The 21,288-nt window shown below is 39.6% G+C and overlaps 1 protein-coding gene across 5 annotated transcripts in view; it reads left to right on the plus strand.

Annotated features, from left to right (window-relative positions):
* Positions 1-21,288, plus strand: part of LRBA (LPS responsive beige-like anchor protein) — a 427,307-nt gene that overhangs the window by 241,017 nt on the left and 165,002 nt on the right. Inside the window, exon 38 of one of the 5 annotated variants that reach the window (XM_030563564.1) lies at positions 13,203-13,233. The exons of the other annotated variants lie outside the window; for them this stretch is intronic. Within the exon in view, the coding sequence (XP_030419424.1) occupies positions 13,203-13,218 (16 nt within the window). The 3' untranslated portion in view covers positions 13,219-13,233. Of the gene's footprint in view, positions 1-13,202; positions 13,234-21,288 lie in introns of those variants that run through there. 5 annotated transcript variants of the gene reach the window in all.

The following is a 21,288-nucleotide window of genomic DNA, read 5'->3' on the forward strand; positions in this document are numbered from 1 at the left end:
GTAAAAATCTTTGTGATGCTCTCTCCAATTTTTCTTCAGTAAATCAAATCTTCCTTCTTTCAAAAAGATGAATGCTGTAAGGTTGGGGTATTATAAAAAAAAATCAATGCAGGCAAAATTGAAACAGTATGCCTCTGTATTGATTGGCCTTGTGAAATCGAAACTAACAGCTTTGTAACTGTTCCAGTGGACAGTTAGCTGACCTGTAATGGATAAACTATCAATATTAGCATTACTATTTTATCTTGTAGTATGTCATTTTAGAATCCAGAGTCCAAGGAAGGAGAAGGGTTGAACTGAATTTTTAATGTTACTTGTAAGAAGTAACCACGTTCTTTCTCTGTATAGTTGTTTGTAGATAAGTGACATATGTACTTGTTCTGTTTTAAAACAGAACAGTATTACTTTAAAGAGCAATGATTATTTTTAACCTGTTCCCTTTGGCATTTGCTATAAAATGCATTTCAAAATATTTGCTTTTTAAATAAAAAAAAAAGAACAAGAAAAAACTCCAAACAAAATAGCACCAAGAGCTTTGCTTATCAGGGCAAATGTAGTTTTATTAGTCTAAACATTGAGAATATGATGCACCTTTTCCCCCATCTGTAGTAAATTTTATGACTGAGTTTATTAATAAAAATTACAAAGTTTCAAGATGTTCATCATAGATTTATACCATGTGCTCTTCCTAAATAGGCATCAATGCACAGAATTTTAACAGTGTCCCCATAAAACACGTCATGATGATGTATAAATTTTCCCCTTTCTTACTGATTCACATGCTTTTCATTCTGACTCCTACCTGACCCTGAGGATCTTGCACTTGACATCAGTGTAAGGCAACATTCATTGCTTTCTCTGGAGCTTTGATGATGCTAGGAAATTCTTTATAGCCTACAGTGACAATAACATAGTGAAACGGCTTTATAAACCTAACATTTTTCCTATTTGTCTCTTGCCCTGTGTCCCCCTCCAAAAAATGCAAATCATTAGCAAATTAAGTGAAGATGGGGTAGGGGGATGACTAATGTAAATGTCAGTTAAAGAAATAAGGTTTTTTGAAGTGCTTTTATGAAATAAGTAGGTGTACAGAAGTTAGTGTTTAAATGTTGTATTTTTGTTCGTGTACATCAATACATATGCAGTAACTCCCAGTGAGTTGTGGGTACAATGTTTTATATTTGTATAGAGGCCTGAGGCCAAGTACCTTCAGCCATTATAAGTGAAAGTTCCTATACGATCACATTCTATCATGTTAAAATGCCTTTATAAAATATTTTAATATAACTTTGTAATAATTAGTTCCAAACAATGTTTGGGTTACAATGGATACCAAGAGACTGGGATTTTTACACAGCCAGTCAGATTTCTCCTTACACAATACCTTTTTGATAAATAAGCTAAATGTGTAAGAGGCTGCTGAAAGATCTAATGGATACCTGATCTCTCTCTCTCTCTCTCTCACCGGAAGAAAAGTGTAAACTGTAGAAGTACTGTAAATATTTGTTCATAAGCTGAATATTTTTAGTAAAAAAGTGACGCATCGAGGAGCGAGGGTTGGCTTATAAACGGGTCTACACCAAAATTTGATTTTCAACTCTATGGAATCATTGAATTGAATATCTAATACATTGTCATTTTGTTTACCTGTGGCGCCACTTCCCGCAGCTCCCATTGGCTGGGATTGGCGAACCGCGGCCACAGGGAGCTGAGGGACTCCATGCCTGCAGATGCTCCAGGTAAACAAAACATCCGAACCTGCTAATGGCTTACCCTGATGGGCTGGGAGCCAAAATTTTCCAACCTTTGAAATATAGGGTTGGCTTATGAAAGGGTCATACAGGTTTTGCTATTTTACTTATCCATTTTGGGGGGTCGGCTTATAAACGAATGGGCTACTGAACGATTATACAGTAAGTACAATCTCCATGTCATGCTGAGATCTACTGAGACTGTGAAGGGATTCAAGTTTGGAGTTTTCACTATTTCCTTCTCAATAACTTTTCCCAAAAAGGGAACAATTCAACTTCAGCCCATCTCAAGAGTTTTTCAGTGCCAGGAAAAGTTTTCTTGAACAGGGACCTAATTATAACTTGCTTTAGGGCTATTGGCAATTTGCTTTCACAAAGGGAGACTTTGACTGTTTCTATAACAAACAGACCCAGTCCCACCGCCTTAGCTTTCACTAGTCATCTGAGAAGCGGTCATCTTAGTGGTGGTTGAGAGGCTGAATAAAACTTACCTAGTGGTTCCAGAGCCACCATATGTGAAACTGAATGAAATACCACTGGAGAAGAGGGGGAGTTTTTCCCTTCCTGCTCTGAAACTGTCTATAGTGAGTTAAACTGTCAGTGAAACAATTCATCTTATCTGAAAAGTAGATGTGGGTGAGGCAGGGAAGAGAATGATCACTATAAGAGATTCTTTATTCCATTACTCAGAACAGTGTTACTTGTCTAAATCTCGTAGTAGAGGAAAAGGAATAATTTCTTAGCTTCTAAGTTTCCACCTCAGTACAAAATATTGTTTTAAAAAAAAAAAATCAAATCAGCTGCAATTCACAAATACAAAATGGAGAATAACTGGCTAGGCAGTGGTACTGCTGAAAAGGATCTATGAGGTAATAGAGTGAGGCTATTACAAAAAAGGCAGATATTTTTCTATGAAGTATTAACAGGGGTATCGTACACAAGACATGATGGGAGGTAGTCGTTCTGCTCAGCATTCATGAGCTCTCAGTTGGAGTGCTTGTGTCCAGTTTTGGGCACCACACTTTAAGAAAGATGGGCACAAATCAGAGACAGCCCAAAGGAAAGTGACAAAAATAGAGGTTTAAAAAACATGACCTATCAGGCAAGTTTGAAACAACTGGGCATGTTTAGTGCAGAGAAGAGGAGGATGATGGGGTGACACAAAACATATAAAAGGCTATTGTAACAAAGATGGTTATCAGTTGAAGTAATCAGCTTAGTTTGCAGCAAGGGAGATTTAGATTATATGTTAGGAAAATTTTCTAACTATAAGAATAGTTAAGCACTGGAACAAATTACCTACAGAGGTGGAATCCCCATCACTGAAGCATTTAAAAATAGGTTAGGCAACCACCTGTCAGGAATGGTCTAGGTGTACGTAATCCTGCCTCAATGGAAGAGAATTGACTAGATGACATTTTGAAGTCTCTTACTGCCCTGTATATCTCTTTTTTTCAGACTATTTTTTTGTCACTGTTTGTCATTCCCTGTTACTCCATCTGTTGCAGATTCACTGTGCACTGTAGTGGCTTGCAAAGTCAGTTAAGCAGAGGTGTCTGTGACTGATGGATTGATGGGTGTGGTCACAAGACATCTAACGAGGCCATCAGTTCAATGGCCTAATGGTGAACAGCGTTATCTTTCAGTTGCGTTTAGGACCCATTGAGAGTCCACTGGTTTCCAAGAGTGCAGACAATCTGAACAGGCCCATAGTGCTGACAGAAGCTGAGGTCCGACCTCAGGCTAATTGTCTGGCGATGCCGAAAGAATGACAGTAGACATTAGATATGGGTTTAATCAGGTCGCAACTTTATTTTTAGATGTCTGGGACTAACCCGATGGATAAAATATGCAGTGCAGGTGAAACCCCCCATATTTCACCAGGGGGGGAGGAGGGGAGTGCTTTTTTTCAGGCCGCCTCCTTCATTTATGTCCCTCCAGCGAATCCACTGGGAGGAGGGAGGGCTTCCACCAGCTCTCCCCCCCTTTTTTCATCCAGGTTCCTCCAGCAATTCCCTTGCCTGGACCTTACCAATTCCAGCTAATTCCGGGTGAGGGGGGGGAGGAGGGCTTCCACCAGCTCCCCTCTCCCCCACTTTTTTTTTCATCCAGGTCCCTCCAGCAATTCCTTTGCCAGGACCTTACCAACCACCTCCACTCATAGGAGGGGTTAAGCTGGACTATAGTGATGGAGAATTGGATCCCTGCTCTACCAATCAGGGGAGTCCCCAACTGCCCCCACCTTGTTCAATTACCAGCTATGCATGAGGTACATGCACTCTGTTTCATTGTATCCTTCTTAGAGAGCCAGTTTATATAGGATAACAACTGTTTCCAGCTGCCAGCAAATGTAATTAGTTCTGTAGCTCAAGTGGTAGAAGTCTGTGTTGCAGGTTTGGGATTTAAGCTTTAGCTGGTTAGAACACTTTGGAGTAAAAGAGAGGTTATTGAAATATGCTGTTGCATCAAAGCCAAAAAAACATTTTGTGGAGACAATTTGATTTTGACCAAGACTTCGTATAAACATTTTAGGGGGAGCGGGGAAGCAGGAGAGAAAGAGACTCACACTCTAACATGTTTATTAGGGCACTGGTCTAGGATCTTCAAGTCTCTGTCTGCCTGATTTAATGATCTGGGATGAAAAACTGAGAGCACTTTATTCAGTACACAATATTTTAAATGATTTGTGCATTAATCAGTGGTTTTCCTTACGGTGTGTCTCTTTTAATGCAAATTTAATATTTAATTTTGGCAACTAGCATTTGTATTTATGGTCGCCCTCACTATATGCTAGTACTTTCCAGATACCAGTGGATTACGGTGCCTTTTCCAAGAAGTTTACAACGTAAACAGAGATTAGGGAAAACAGAACAATTTGAAGTACATCAGCTTGATTCACTGTAAGCAGCATGGCATAAATTAGCCTTTTGAAAGAAGCATAAGTGTTAGTGGCATAGTGGTCATGTGAATGAACTCATGCAGGCTGTACTAGGCATAGACTCCTTCACGAAAGGAAGCAGTGAGAAGCTGGCAAACAGGTGGGTAAGACTGGGAACACTAGGAGCAGAGTTGGAGGGGATGTGAGATTGCAAAACTTGGCAAGAGAGGGTAAATAGGGTCTGTTCTGTGTCCGGTACTATTTATAATGTCATGACTTGGATAATAGAGTGAAGAGTATGCTTTAAAATGTTTGTGGGTGATACCAAGCTGGGGGGAGTGGAGCAGTTTGGAGGGCAAGATTAAAATGCAAAACAACTTTGACAAACTGGAGAATTGGTCTGAAATCAACAGGATGGAATTAAATCAGGGGTGGGCAAACTATGGCCCAGGGGCTGCATCCAGCCCTCCAGATGTTTTAATCCAACCCTCGAACTCCTGCTGGGGAGTGGGGTCTGGGACTTTCCCCCGCTCCAGCCGGGAATGGGGTCAGAGGCTTGTTTCGCTCTGCATGGCTCCTGGAAACAGCAGCATATTGCTCCTCCAGCTCCTTCGAATGGGGCAGTCAGGGGGCTCTGCCCCAAGCACCATCTCTGCAGCTCCCATTGGCTGGGAACCATGGCTAATAGGAGCTGCAGAGGTGGTGCCTGTGGACGGGGCAGCTCACAGAGCTGCATGGCTGTATCTTTGTGTAGGAGCCAGAGAGGGGACATGCCGCTGCTACTGGGAGCTGCATGAGGTAAGCGCCACCCAGAGCTTGCACCTCTGATCCCCTCCCATGCCCCAACCCCTTGTCCCAGCCCTGATCCCCCTCCTGCCCTCCAAACCTCTTGGTCCCAGCTTGGAGCTCCCTGCACCCCCAGCCCTGCATCCCCAGCCCACCCCCAGTCGGAACCCTCGCCTCTTCCCGAACCCCAGCCCCCAATTTTGTGAGCATTCATGGCCAGCCATACAATTTCACACCCAGATGTGGCCCTCAGGTGAAAACGTTTACCCATTCCTGAATTACATAAAGACAAATGCAAAGTAGTAAACTTTAGAAGAAAAAGAAATCAAATGAACACCTACAAAATGGAGAATTACTGGCTAGACAATAATACTGCAGAAAATGATCTCGGGGTTATAGCGGATCACAAATTGAATATGAACCAACAATGAGATGCAGTTGTATAAAAGGCTAATATTCTGGAGTGTATTAAGAGGGATGTCGTGTATATATAAGACTATGGAAGTTAATTGTCCTTATCTACTGAGCACTGGTGAGGCCTCAACTGGAGTACTCTGTCCAATTCTGGGTGCCACACTTCAATAAAAATGTGAACAAACTGGAAAGGGTTCAGAGGAAAGCAACAAAAATGACAAAAGATTTAGAAAACTGGACCTGTGAGGAAAAGTTAAAAAGATCTGTGTATGTTTAGTATTGAGAAAAGATACTGAAAGGGAACCTGATAATGAACGCCCTGCATCTTTAAGCGGGTGGGTATTTGGCTGGCTGGTGGGATGAAGGGAAACAGTGCTTTATGGTTGGAGTGGGGTGAGGGAAAGACTTGCCATGGCTGGGGGAAAGGCGCCTCCCTCCCCACAGGTCCCAGCGCAGACCTGCCCTGCACTTGCTGCAGCTGAGGGAGAGGAACCCCTCCCCGCCGGTCCCAGAGCAGACCTGCCCTGCACTTGCTGCGGGCCGAGGGAGAGGAGCCCTTTCCTCAGCCCAGCCCAGTCCCGCTGGAGCTGCTGCAACTGGGGAGAAATACCTCTCCCCCAGCCCCGAGCTGCTGCGATGAGAGAGGGCTGGGGGGAGTCCTCTCTCCCCACCGCAGCCCCTAAGCAGTGTGCACCCCAAATCCTTCATTCCCGGCCCCACCCCAGAACCTGCACCCCAAGCCAGAGCCCTTATTCCCCCACACTCCAACCCTCTGCTCCAGCCCTGAGCCCCCTTCCCACATTCCAAACCCTTTGGCCCCACCCCCAGCGCGTGAATTGTATGTGCACCAATATGGAGGTGATGTGTGACACATCACCTCCATATTGGTGCACATAACAAAATTCATTCCACACATGGATGTAAAAAATTAGAGGGAACACTGGAGCCAACCCCATATTCTTGTAGCCCACCTTAAATCCTCCTATGAGGTGGGATGGATGGTGAGGTCCTGGTGATAGATTTGCTGGAGGGACCTGGATGGAAAAGGAGGTAGAGCTGGTAAAAGTCCCTGGGTAATTACAGAATAAACATGAGGTTATCTGCACTGTACACTTTTATCTGCGGAGTAGTTCCAGACATCTAATAATCAAGTGCGGCCTGATTAAACCCATGTCACATGTTTCTTGTCCCCCTTTCGGTATAGCCTAATCGTTTTCAAATATGTAAGGATTGTTTTAAAGAAGATGGCAATTGTTCTCCATGTCCTCCTAAGGTAGGACAAGAAGTAATCTTCCACAAGGGAGATGTAAGTTAGATATTAGGAAAAACTTTCTAACTATAAGGATAGTTAAATACTGGAATAGGCTTGCAAAGGAGGTTGTAGAATCCCTGTCATTGTTTGTTTTTAAGAACAGGTTAGACAAACACCTGCTGTGGATGGTCTCGGTATACTTGGTCCTGCCACAGTGTAGGGGGTTGGATTAGATGATCTCTAGGCATCTCTTGTGGGCCTACATTTCTGTACTTCTATTATTCTAAATCAGAAGGAGCAGAGTTAATATAGATTTTTAGAAGGTGGTGGTAAGAAATGTAAGGTTTATTTGTTAGCAGACAGAGACACGAGAGAGTTAGAGAGGAGAGTGACATGGATTAAATAACAAAAAGTGAGGGGAAGAAAGATTACTTCAGTTTAAACAAAATGTATCCACTAAAGAGGATCAATGTGTTTTTTGGGAGGCCAGAGAGTAGGTTGTTATGACCAATCAGGGTATGTCTACAGAGCGATTAAAAACCTAGGTGGCCTGTGCCAGGCTAATGGGCTGTTTAATTGTGATGTAGACCTTCAGGCTCAGGCTGCAGCCCAAGCTCTGGAATCATCCTACCTTGCAGGATCTGGAGCCCGGATTCCAGCCTGCAAGCCAGAGTCAGCTGGCACAGGCCTGCCAAAGGTATTTAATTTCAGTGTAGACATACCCTAAGATAGGTTAAAGCAAAGGACTGAATGAAAAATGTTTCTGTGGGAATGGAAGGAAGAGGATGGATCCTGGAGATTTTGAGAGCCAGATTTAGATACTGCCTGAATGGTGTATGTGACAGAAATTAAAATTAACCCCAAAGTTGCAACCCTGAGTGATGGGGAGGATGCTGGTATAGGCAGTGATAGGAATTGAATCCTAATGTTTGGAATAGAAAATATGTGCTTTGGTTTTGGCCATATTCAGTTTAACAAGACCTCCAAGAGTTATCTGAGAGAGAGGGAGGCCGAGATGTGGGATTAAGTGGAAAGAGGGGAGAGATCGGAAAGCAGTCAGCATAGAGACAATAGCTAAAGCTGTGTGAGCAAATGAGATCCCCCAGATGCAAAGTGTGAAGTGAGAGGAGCAAAGAACCATTTGACAGAGGTCTGAGGCCACCACAAAAAATGTGAGAGTGGAAGAATACCCACCAAAAGAGGTAATGAATCCTTTTGTAAACTAGAGAAGCTATTTGCTGCTCTAGCTATTCTGGTTCTCCAAATGAAATAAAATGTACTGGCAAATGCACTTTTTTTCTAGTGTAACTGCATCTATACTAGGGCTTTTTGCCACTATAAAGCTGCTGTTAAATAAAAATCCACACCCCTAATTGGCATTATTACTCTGGCAAAAGTTTCCAGTGTAGACCTGAAACTGGCATAAGCTAGATTGATATATGGATGTTACACCAGTATAGCTGCATCCATATTAGGGTTTATACTGGTATAGCTGTATCAGTAATAATAATAGTAATAATCACACCCATAACTGAGATAGCTATACTGCTGTGAGTTTCAAGTGTAGACCAGACTTGAAAGAACAGTCAGATGCAGGAGGGAGAACCAGGGATAGACTATTGAAAGCTCAGTGAGGATAAGATGTCAAGGAGAAAGCGATGAATAAGGTCAAAAGCAGCAGAGGAGGAGGAAGGAGGAGTGGGTAGATACTTTACATTTTTTTCCTTCATTTTGCATTGCTTTATGTTCTAGAATGACCCTTTAGAAAAAATGATGTTCTGTGATTTACTTGGATTTTTGGCATATGTTTGTCTTAATTTTATAGCCAGTTATTTGTTTAATTTTAAAATATATATATATATTTTATAAATATATTTAGTCCTTGAGAAAAATGATAGATTATATCTGAGGTTTTTCTAATCTAGTTTTTCTCTTTCAGCAGTTTAAAGCTGTAAAATTGCTAAAATGTTCTTTGACTGTATCCATACAGGCGTATCACTTGCTGTAGAAAGGTTAAGATTAATACTGTAGAGAGACTGAGAGTTGATGGATCTAAAGAAAATGGACATGTTGCACAAAACAGGAGTGGGAGGAATTGTTAGAAAATCATTTTATGATAACATTTACCTTTCATAGTATAAACATTGTCGCTGAGATTACCAAGAATAACAATAATATGACAAGCATATGAATAGCTGAATGTACTTCAGAGTTTATAAAGTTTTCCATCTGGTGTGTTATTATTTCGTGTTAGAATCCTCGTAGTATTGCTAGTGTTGAAGTTGTCAGGGTTTTGCAAAAACCCCTATTTTCAGATATTTTATAACCAATTGAAAACCCCTTGTGGCTGAAACTTGATACAAAGGATTTAAGCCAGAAAATTTTCTTATGGAACTCGAGAAAAATCTGTTCAGTTTCTTTGGCTTAAGCAAGGAAATACACATTACCTACTTTTATGTATTATGCAGTCATAAAAATACTGGTAAGGATATCAAGTGGTATCAGACTATACTAAGAACTAATTTGCCTGAGAAATCTTCATTTTCTTAAATCAAACTTTTTGGGAAGGAGTTTGTGTGAGAGAGAGAGCAGGGGAAAAACAGGCCTCTGATGGGGAAATAAATTGTAAGGCTACTTTAAAAAACCCATAATTTTTCACAATGTCGCTTCTAATAATTAATGCCTAAATAGATATAATAGAAAAAATTTCCCACATCCATCTGCAGCTGGCCAAAAGATTCCATCATAGTAACCTGCACATCTGTGACATCTAGGCTTGATGATTGCAATTAATTATTCCTAAGATTGAAGCCACACCTTGACAAAAACTCTAGCTGGTATAAAATACACCTTTAAAAAAGGAAAGGAAAGGAAAATATCTTTAAAGGAAGAGGAAAAAAAATCCACATGCATATACTGTTACTCTGCCAAGAGGTGCATAGTACTAAACTGATTAACTACCTGACCTTGTTATAACTTTGTCCTCTCTAATTCCTCCATCCCCTCACATTTATTTCACTTGTAGTGTCTAATCTTGTCTTTATGACTGGAATGCAAACTCTTCATGGCAGGGAACAAGTATTCTTTATTTGTGAAACATTTTGCATGCTTTTGGGCATTCAAAATTAATTAATATACATGCTGAATCTAGACAATCATTACTTCCTAACAGGGTGGTTAGCTGCCCCTATTTACTCAAAAGGGAAGGGAGGCTTTTGACATGTTATGAATTAAAATGAGACCTCTTATTTTGAACTGGAAATAGGTCCTGATAGCTGTAAGACACCAGATGGATTGGCAGTGGGTTTTGTGGTTTTTTATTTTGATTGACACATTTATAGTACGACCGGGTTTATGTGCCCGAAACCCTCAACCCAGAGAGAGCACAAAAGAATAAATGGCTTTGTAGGTGTGATAAATTACAAGTGGTCACACAGCAGTTGAAAAAGCAAACAAACTCTATCTGAAGAACTTGAACACAGAGCTATTGCTGGGGATGTGAAAATAATAGGCTACATATGAGCTGTAAGGCAAGCTTTGCTTTTGACATTTTACCTGTATTAAAGAATGCACAGAATTCTAATTAGACTATAGAGTATTGTGTGTCTTGATCAATGCATCACTTTTAAAACAAAGAAATAGACCACTTTTATAGTGCATGAGCCTAATGTTCCACTGCCTTGCATCTTGCACTGGTGCAAAGTAAGGCCAGGTCTACGCTTAAAACGTGTCAGTGCAGCGGCACCACTGTAACACTTTAATGAAGACACTCTTACACTGATAGGAGAGAGCTCTCCTGTCAGCATAGTTAATGCACACCCCCAAGAGGTGGTAGCTATATCAATGGGAGAAGCTCTCCTGCTGACATAGCACTGTCTCCACCAGGTGTTAAGTTGGTTGCTCAGGGATGTGGATTTTTCACACCCCTGAGTTATGTAGTTATACTGATGTAAGTCTGTAGTATAGACCAGACCTAAGTGTAAAACACTGATGTGTGTAAGTGGAGAATTCTGATTGGGTAGCAGTTTACATTCACCTTGTGCAGGTGTAAATAACTACTCAGAGTGCCAAACGGTGAAGAATCAGGCCCTCTATATTTCACACTGTACCAGAGCTGCTGCACTATTACTACTTTGCCTAACCTAAAATTTTTGGATTTGTTACTACCTGTAAATTACAGCTAGCACAAATTGCAAAACGCAGTTGATAAATCCATGATTTTCAATATGACCACACAAGTCCTATACTCATTTTGCTTTCAGTGTATGGCTTTAGATTAAATTTAGCTGACATCTTCCTAATAGAGTGTAGAGGCAGCATAAGAAGAATAGAGGGCCACTCAATCTTGGTAATTCAGTTACGTTTAATGTCATTAAATATACGACAGTGTCTCTGTTAACTGGGTATGCAGAGGTAACATACAGTAACATTCTCTTTAATCCACACTCTGATAAATCACATACCTACCGAGTTAATTAGAGATGCCTGATGGGGAGCATTCAGTGTATGTTTTTCAGTGACTGGGTAGTACACTGAATCACTTTACACAGCATGTCTGTTGTTGTCTGACAGTTTATTCACTATAATATACAGGTGTGAAAGATGTTTATGCTAGTATACATTGACTTCATGCTGCCTCTCAACTCTCTCGTGTTAGCTTAATCAATCTTATCTTAAAGTATGGTTCTTGCTTTCGATACACACTTCACATTTGAAGTGTATCTATAGTAAACACCAATTTTAAAAAATACACACACACTTCAGTGCCAGCTAAAGTAAGGATTGTATCCCCCCCTCCTCCTCAGACTGCTGGTTGGATTGTGGTATTGAATGGGCTGCTTTGCCATCGTATGCAGAAGTCTTTAGAAGTACCAATCAGCCAAGGCAGAGTTCCATCTGTTCATGCATAAGTAATCCCCACTCTTATCTTCAGAAGTCATTTTGGGAAGGTGGGACAGAGCTACAGAGCTGTAGTGAAAGGAGGCTCTGGAATTCTGGAGTTCACTGTGTGAAGTGAAAGGAGCGGTAGCTTTTGGCAAAATCATGGAAAGAGGGTACCTGGGCTTCTAACAAACAGTTTCTGGTAAAGAGCTGACCTGGGAGAAGTGCCTGTCTGGTATGAGGTGTCTTAGGCCAAGTCTTCACTGCACAGAGAGGTAATTGTTTTTGTTTTGTTTTTTTACTGTAAATGAAGATAAAGCACCAGTAGCTTTTACCGCAAGGTATCTAGGTGATGTCAACACTATACCCATGGCTTATGGTTGACCTGATCTAGTTTACCTCATGGTAAAACTAGTGCCTTCTCTTTACTGGGTTTGTTCATTCCACTCACAGCAACTACAGCACCATACGATTTCCCTAGCTACTCTCTAGCAGCTGCTGTAGCTGCAAGGGGAAGAAGCGAGTGTCTGATCTGAGGGCAGCCACCAACACCAAAGAAAGGGAGGTGCTGGTGAACAGACACTGCCTCCAACCCTGCAAATGGCTTTTCCCAAGCAGCAGCTGCTTTTATGTTCCAGTGATACAGTATTCACTCTCCTTTCCGCAATGTGCCCCTTCCAGCAGACTGCAATTATGTAGTCCACTAGTTGTTCTCTCCTGAGTCTTCCCCCGCCCCTTGCTTGTCTCCTTTCAGTGTGAATGGATGGATACAAATGTTGCTTCCTCACAGGCTGAGTGTCTATGCTTTTCCTTTGTATGCCTAGTTACAGACACCTAAGAATAGGTAGTGTATGTAGTTAAAACTCTGCTAAATAAACTCTATCCAGTTGTGATGTGTCATTAAGATGTCTTATTTTATAGTCTAGTATTGTTGGAGATGGAATAATATAAACATACATGTTAAGCAATGGGTCATTCGTTTTGTGATCTCCAATAAGACAAGTCTTCTTCTGGGTTATTATGGAGACCAAGTTCTTTAAAGAGTTTCTTACAGACAAAGGGAATGCTATTTTTTCTTTATTCCACTCTGCTTTTTTAGATTAAGCAGTAAAATATGTAGAAATGTAATGATGGTCCTGGATGTTGTCAAGAGTAATCATGTCATCCATCAGAGAAGGGGGATTTGTAGATGGAATACCCAGCAAATGTAATATTCTTTATTTCCTATTCTGCATTTTAGGGTCATGTGGAATTAGAATAGCTGTAACTACGCTGAGGCTGTTTTCCCTGTTCTTTGTATTCTTCGCCTCTGGAGGTATTTTTAAAGCGGGGGGCGGGGGGAGCAGAGAATGAAGTAAATGCTACCACATCACTCTAAAGGCTGATATTTCTATTTTTAACTTACTCTTGGCAAGGCCACTACACTTACTATTCCCATTATTGTATGAAAGGTCTGTGTTCCTATGAAAGTCAGTGCCAAAGTGCCTCTTGATTTATTTGGGTGCATGATTGCTCTCAGAGTTTACCTATATGCAGGGCCAGCGCTTCCATTGAGGTGAACTAGGCAATCGCCTAGGGTGCCAGGATTTTTGGGGGGTGGCATTTTGCCGGAGGGGGGGAAGGCGGCGGCAGGCGGCTGCGGTGGACCTGCGGAGGGTCCGTTGGTCTGCGGTTCCGGCCTGAGGGTCCTGCCTGCGGAGGGTCCGTTGGTCTGCGGTCCGTCTGGTCAGGCACGGCTGCGGCAGCTCCACCGGAGCCGCAGACCAACGGACCCTCCGCAGAAATGGCTGCGGCAGCTCCACTGGAGCCACGGGAGTGGCGTGCGGAGTGACGAAATGGCCGTGCACCTAAGGTGCGAAAAACTCTAGCGCTGGTCCTGCCTATATGCAAGATGATTTAAGTCAGTAATAATATAGTTACATAGTACAAAATACTGTGTCTGACCGACACATCACCTGTGCATACAGCTTCTGAAAGCCTGAATACTGTTTAGATATACGAATTCTTCATAGTATTTCTTGGTATTCTGATAATTTACCATACAGTAGAACCTCTGAGTTACGAACACCAGAGTTACGAACTGATTGGTCAACCACAACCTCATTTGAAATCAGAAGTACAGAGACAAAAGACGGGGGATACTGCAGTACTGTGAATGTAAATTACTAAAAAAAAAAAGGGAAAGTTAATTTTTTTTGACAAGAAAAGGAAACTTTCTGTACTTGTTTCATTTAAATTAAGATGATTAAAAGCAATGTTTTCCTTCTGCGTAGCAAAGTTTTAGAGCTGTATTAAGACAATGTTCAGTTGTAAACTTTTGAAAGAACAACCATAACATTTTGTTCAGAGTTATGGACATTTCAGAATAACGCACAGCACATTTGTAATTCTGAGGTTCTACTGTATTTGGAAAAAATACAATTTGGAAAATAAAAACTTTCCTAATTTCTCTAGTTCTCTCCCTCTCCCCCAAAACTCCAACCTTGTTTTTTATTTTTAAAAGTTTATTCCTTAACTAAAAATAAGAAAATTGTCCTATACTACTATAAAACTGCAAAATGGGTTCTGCATAAACCTACCATGCAACAATACATTTAGCACAATAAATTATCAAGTAGTATACCTCTTTTGCTCACATTCTGGCTGTGTCACCCAAAAACATGTTTTTATAGACTTTGTACATCACTGTTAATGAGATGAAATGGCAAGGTGTAATGAAGAGAATTTTTTTAATGAACATTTCAGTAGCTGTTTTTCCTAGATTGAAATAGCATAGAAAATACAAATGAAACCAAAAGCCTCAAAACAAATCCTGAGCATGAACTACTACTCCTCCATTGTATGAAAGAGGATTTATGTGTTCCATATACCTTTTAAAGAAAGTATTGCTTTTCCAAAATAAGGTCGAGATGAGTTTCTGATCAGTATCTGGGAAGGAGGGGGGGAATCTATTTTAAAACTTTTTTAGAACTCAATTGTCTTTTGAGAGAACAATATCTGTGGAGTATCGATCGTCTGTGTCCAGTAGTTAGTCAAAGGCTATCTCCTTTGACTAACCCCTTAGCATGGTGTCATCCTCCTTCATGTGATAGATTGTTACAATCTCAGCCAGTGTAATTACACACTAGCCAAGTGGGTCATTTATTTCTGTACCTTCACCATTTACCAAAAATCTCCTTTATCTTTGGAAGCCAGCTCTTCCTTTTGCAGTAAAAGCAAAATAAGGCACATAAAACATTAGTGTCTAGAACTAAGGGCTTGAAAAATCACTAAAAGAATAACTTTAAAAAACTGTTTTACCTTTTAGGAACACCTAATATCGTTTAAAATCCATTTTTTCAGTGTCCTAGAGAACAAAATACATAAACACAGTCCACCGTTTTTCATGTGCCTGATAAACGCTAATTTTTATTTCTGGGTGTTTTTTGTTTTATATTTTGTCTGTTAACAGCAGGTGCTTTCATTTACACACTGTCTTTTTTTTCCCTTTCAGTTCCCTGTCCTACTTAATTTCTCTTCCATGGTGTTGGTTATGTTTTGCAGGAAAAAGTATATAATTTCAATTTATTTGAAATTCTAAGTTTATCTTCCTGATTGTGTAAAAAGTCTCTTAACATGATGTCCAATGCATATTGTTAAATAAGACTGAAGCTCAATAGATCTGTGTACTAGCACTTTTTCATGTCATCTCATAGTTGAGACGTGGATTCCTGTTAAGGTTAGGTTCCAAATGAAGGACCTCTGACTTTGGTCATATCGCAAATTATCATGTAGTTGGAAGTTTTCTGCTTGGAGGCCTAGGTTCAGAATAGCAGGAAAGTTGCTGGTCAGGATTAAGGTGCTGCATTTATTCATTTCCAGTCTCAAACATACCTGTGCACAGCTCTTACCAGTGCAACTGTCAGTTTCTTGAGCATCACATTTCACTATGTAACCAAAAATAATTTGCCACAAGACAGGAAAAAATAAATGTGTTTTTGTTATATTCATGTTTATAAAACTTCTCTTATTTCAACATACTGGAGTCTAGATTTTGTATTGAAGAACAAATGTATTTGGAGATTTGAGTTTTTTTAATATTAAATTATTGTTACTTTTTGGTTTGTATTTATTACTTTACAGTATCCCTACATATTTTTAAGACTGTGGCAGCGTGTCAGGATCCTAAATCTTTCTCACTCTGACACATAAGTCAGTTTATGTATGTTTATATTTGAATCCTTGGGCTTAGACAGCTTTGTGACCTACATCCTGATTCTAATTTCAGATGTATGACTCACATCTCAAAATCAAACATATTTGCTATTTTTTAATTCATAACATGCATCTGAGATTGGGGTCTAGTTTAGGATCACTTTTTGATTAATCACAGAAGAATATTCTGAGAGCGCTACATATATTAAATCTCAAATATTAGGTTACTTGATACAGCTCTATATAGTATTGTTGTTACAGGGGTCTCTTCAGTCTTAAAAGGTTTGTGTAACTTAATAACCTCAAGTTGTTTCTTTGTTTCCTTCCCACTTCTTTCTCTGCCCAACACATCTCCAATAGAGCACATAAATATCATGGGTTTCAATAAAAAAACAAACATACATGGTCTTCATAAAAGAACCCAGGTTTGTTAGTCAAGTGATGTACTATTACATGTTCCCTCTCCTCTTCTCAGACCTTCTCTCCCCTGTTCTCAACCTATCTAGTGGCCCCATATATGTTTCAGAATTTTGGCCTGAGACACAAGCTGATAGAGTTTTTGGGCCTAGAGTACTGCATCCAATATCTCAGTAATTTTGGTGGTAATACTGCAAACATGGTCCATCAATTCACATGCAGACTGCCCCCAACAAAGGCTGGCTAGTTACAGCTAGCAATTATGAGAATGAGTAGTAGATTGAGGGCAGGAGAAATGGAGAGATGAGTCCTATCTATGAAAACTCCAAAACACATTTTTTGGACCTCATGTTATTGTAACTAATCTAAAGTAAGGTATATATTATCTTCTTTATTTGTAAAAGCATTATTTTTTTGGTGCCGCCACTTTCAAATGGGAGAGACCCACAAAGCGGGTGGGGGATGGCACTAATAGCCAAACTAGAAATCTCAAGCATTTCTGTTTCCTAATGCATGCAGGTATGTCCTCCCAGGTCCTGAGTGTACCTCCTCTATTTCTATTCTCCCTGTTTCAAGCTATCCTCTTTACTTGACTTTTCAGTCTTTCACTGCATTGTTCTTCCCCATTTTTCTCCACCTCCCCCACTTCTCTCACTCTTTCTGTGCTTTTCTTTTCTTTCCCATAGTCCCATGTCCTTCTGTATGTGCATCTGCCTCTTCCCCTAAAGTTTCAGCCTTGTAAAATATTAAGCCGCTGCTCTACCCATAATTTCTGTCTTCTGTGCTGCTGTGTGCAGCTCCCTCAAGAGCTGCCATCACATTACTAAGAAAACAAAAACATCAATATTAGAGGAAGCAGGTGGTCAGCAGTGATTACCTAATGTTTCCTTCTCTCCCCCCGCACCCTCCATGTGCTCAGGTGTGGCACTCCAGGTGGAGGAAGGACATGACAACAAACAGTGCTGCTATCTTCCTTGTGATCCATACTGGCATTTCCCCTTCAGATAACTAGCCAGCCTTTCTTGAGGCAATCTGTCCTTGAATAGGTAGTCTATTAATTTGAAACAATGATGAAGCTTTGTACTTAGTATATTTCATCTTGAGGATCATAAATGTTTTACAAACATTATTTAGTCCTGGTAATATCCAATGATATAAACATTAACCCTGTTTTACAGATGAGAAACAAGGCAACAGGCTTAAATGTCTTGTCCAAGTTTGTAGTATTCGGTGACAGAGTTGAGAATAGAATTCTGATTCCTAATCCGATGCTCAAACCACTAGCCCATGCTCCTTTTATGTGATTGGCTCAAAATGTAGGCAGAGATAAAATTAATACTGTCCCATTTAAAATAAGGGTTCACAAATTCCTTTGATTCCTTTCGACAAAAATATATTAACTTGATGATAGGAGGTTATTTTGTCCAAGAGTGGGCATTTATAAACTTGTAGGTGTTATTTTAAAAATACACCTTTCGGCTATTAAGTAAATATTTAAAAATATTTACAATTTAAATACTGATGCATTTAGTACTATTTAGACTTGCTTTGCCTGTTTTTAACATGTGCTGATAACCTTGTATTAGGCAAACATTGACGGACCCTATCTCTTAGATAAATATATAATATGTAATGAATATTATGAGAAGTCTTGCAATATGAAATCAGAATGTTGCATTTTGAGTTGGATTTCAGGTTACAGTGTGTGTAATATTTGGTTATTTACTGAGCTTGTAGTCAGGATACACACTAAGCATGTGCATTAAAGTGCAATAATTAGCATATAATTTTCAACATTTCGCTGAACTTTTGTCATAAAATTTAAGGGGATTTTAATTGCTAGTAATCAGGATTGCATGTTAATAGGCTGTAGATAATTAGGAAACCATTTGCATTTCTCTTCCCATGAATTTTCTTAGTATTCAGACCCTCATTTAATTAATAACTTTTTCTCATGAGGATTGGATGATCCTACTTAGTCACAGTAATAATAGACATGCCATTTTTTCCTTTAGCTTTTCCTTCAGTCCTAATGATTTTTTGGAAGGATTATAGCATTGATTAGTTAGCTATATTAGTGTGAGATATATTTTCCTTTTGGCTTCCAATAAACTGCCTTAGAAGCAACAATAGTAGCGTTGGGTACTGCAGGTCTGTTTTTATCTCAGCTGGGTCTTGATCTGAGTTTGGACAAAACTGTAACAATTAGTAATGTATTGAGCAAGATTCTATTTTCAACATATTCATGAAGCAGTGTATACTTTCCTATGCATTCCCAGTAAATCAGGCTACCTCATCCATTGTCATGTTTGTGGTAAATAGACATACAAAATCCTTCTCTGGTTCTGCATAATTGAAATGAAGAATCATTGAAGATATTTTAAATTGCAGACGGTTTCACTAATGCTGTCAGTATGAAAATGTTCCTCATAAAAATCATATTAATAAAATCTGTCCAAATTCATGGAGCTAGATGAGGGTGTAAAATTACATTCACTGTAGAACAGAAAGTTGGCACAGTTAATGCAAATAGGTGTATGTGTAATAGTTTACTGTGTACTTCAGTAGGGTAAAGAAATGTAATGGAACAGGGCAAAGGCTAGTAACAACCATAGTAGGCCCTAAGCTATATAAAACACTGGGTAGTTCAGAAACCACCTCTTGTCTTGTTTGAGTTTGTTTCTTTCTTTTATTAAACTATGTAAAGAAATTATGGAAAAGCGATCTTACAGCCTGAATAAGTGAAGCTTGATAGTTTCTGAAGATTGGTGCATGCAAAGCAGTAAAAATGCATGAGCGTGAGTCCAATGTACACAGGGAACAAGAATATCTGGTACACATCTTTAATGTACATCATTAATTTGTCCTGCATTCAAATCAGTAAAAATGCATGAGTGCGAGTCCAATGACAGAGGGAGATCAGACTGTGGGTAGCTACTCTTTTGGTTTTGTTCTCTTTACCAGACAGTACACCTACAAACAGAACTGTAAACAAGATAAGAAGGTCAGCTGATAGAAATGTAGCTGTTACAGTGAAAACAAAAATTTAAAAAACTCATAACCTTCTTTATGCCAAGAGCTCTTGAAACCAAGAACAAAGTAATTAAATATAATGGCAATTAATGCAATAGGGCATATCCTTGTAAGTGTCACATAAGTGAAGTGGAAAAAAAATAAATGGCTGATGGCACTAGATATACTGAAATGCTAGATTAGGGCTTCTACAAAAAACCAATTTGATTTCCATCCCTTTCTCTCTAGTCTGTTATGGCTCATCTCTTTGAGAAAAATAATTTGAGTAACTTTTTCATAAAGTGTCTACCACTTTGTGGTGGTGATGGTACATAGAGAAGTTTATAGTTATAGTAGCTTCAGCAACACTAAAAACAGTGAGTAAACAAGTTGGTTAAACATGTAACAACCCCTCTCTGCACCCACACGACAAATCTGGTAAGGGCTTCCTACATTCTTTCTGCCAGTGAAAACAAAAGTCTGTTGTTTTTTCATGAGATATCATCACTCCTGCTATTAGGACAATTATATTTTGAACTGGTATATGTATGCCATGTTTTTCATATTTATAAAACCAAATTTAGAGGCAGTCTCAAGGCGCTCTATAAAAGGTAAAGAAGACTGTGACAAGTGGGGAATTTTTTTTTTAAGTTGTTGAGAACAGTTTGTCCTGACTGGATTAAGACTTTTTGAGGTTTTCTTACGTTCTCCTTCATCTGTCCCCCAATGTCAGTGGAGGAGGTTCTTCTCCTTTTCAGTAATCACTAAGTTCATTTTATTTGTGAGAATCTGTCTGCAGAATTCTATATTGTCTTCACCCTTGAGAGGATAGCAATGGATCTCATAATTACAATATATGGTGATTGCATTAATCTGGTTACTTAATAATATGTTGCACAAGGGTTCTTAAATGTACAGCAACAATGTTAAAACTTGCTTCAAAGTGCCCTTCCAGCAACAGAATTTACTACAAAAGGAAAAGAAGAATTATTTTCTAATGGAGATCAGCATCATTATACTTTTGAATAGATAATTTAAAGGGTTCAGAATGGAGCAAAGAATTTTTAAAAGATCTAAATTTAACTAGTCAGGTTCAGACATAGATGGTGTGTGCCTCCCCATACAGGGAGGACACAGTCTGAAGGGGAGGACACATGGCTGTCCCATGTGTCTCCTCTGTCCAGTGACCCCTTCCTGCCCCACGTTACCTAGCTTCTTTAACAATCCATTTCAGCTTGTATTTAGGTGTGACACTCTTAAGTACCTTTCCCAACCGGAAGAAGAGCTCTTTGTAGCTCGAAAGCTTGTCTTTTTCATCAATAGAAATTGGTCCAAGGAAAGATGTACCTCATCCATCTTGTCTTGGAAGTCATTAATAGCTTTCTATTTCATAGTCATTTGAGCATATAGAGCATGCAATTATGCTCTACTTGAGAGGCTGCAATCTCAGAATATTTTTCATGTGCAGCTTTTGCAAAGTATGATGATTTGGAAAGAATCACTGGACACACAGATTAAACTCTGAGTGTGAAGCCTCCTCTGGGGCAATATATTTCCATAGATACCAGAGATGTTTTGCTTCTTTTTACAGTTTGACATCACTCGTATATCGTGGTATGGCAATAAAGTGTTATTGAATTGAACTGAAATTAGCCGTAAAGTTTACCTAAATTCATTTTTTTCATGACCTATGTTTTAAGAAA

This window comes from Gopherus evgoodei, chromosome 5 (assembly GCF_007399415.2).
Source record: "Gopherus evgoodei ecotype Sinaloan lineage chromosome 5, rGopEvg1_v1.p, whole genome shotgun sequence".
Classification (NCBI taxonomy): domain Eukaryota; kingdom Metazoa; phylum Chordata; order Testudines; family Testudinidae; genus Gopherus; species Gopherus evgoodei.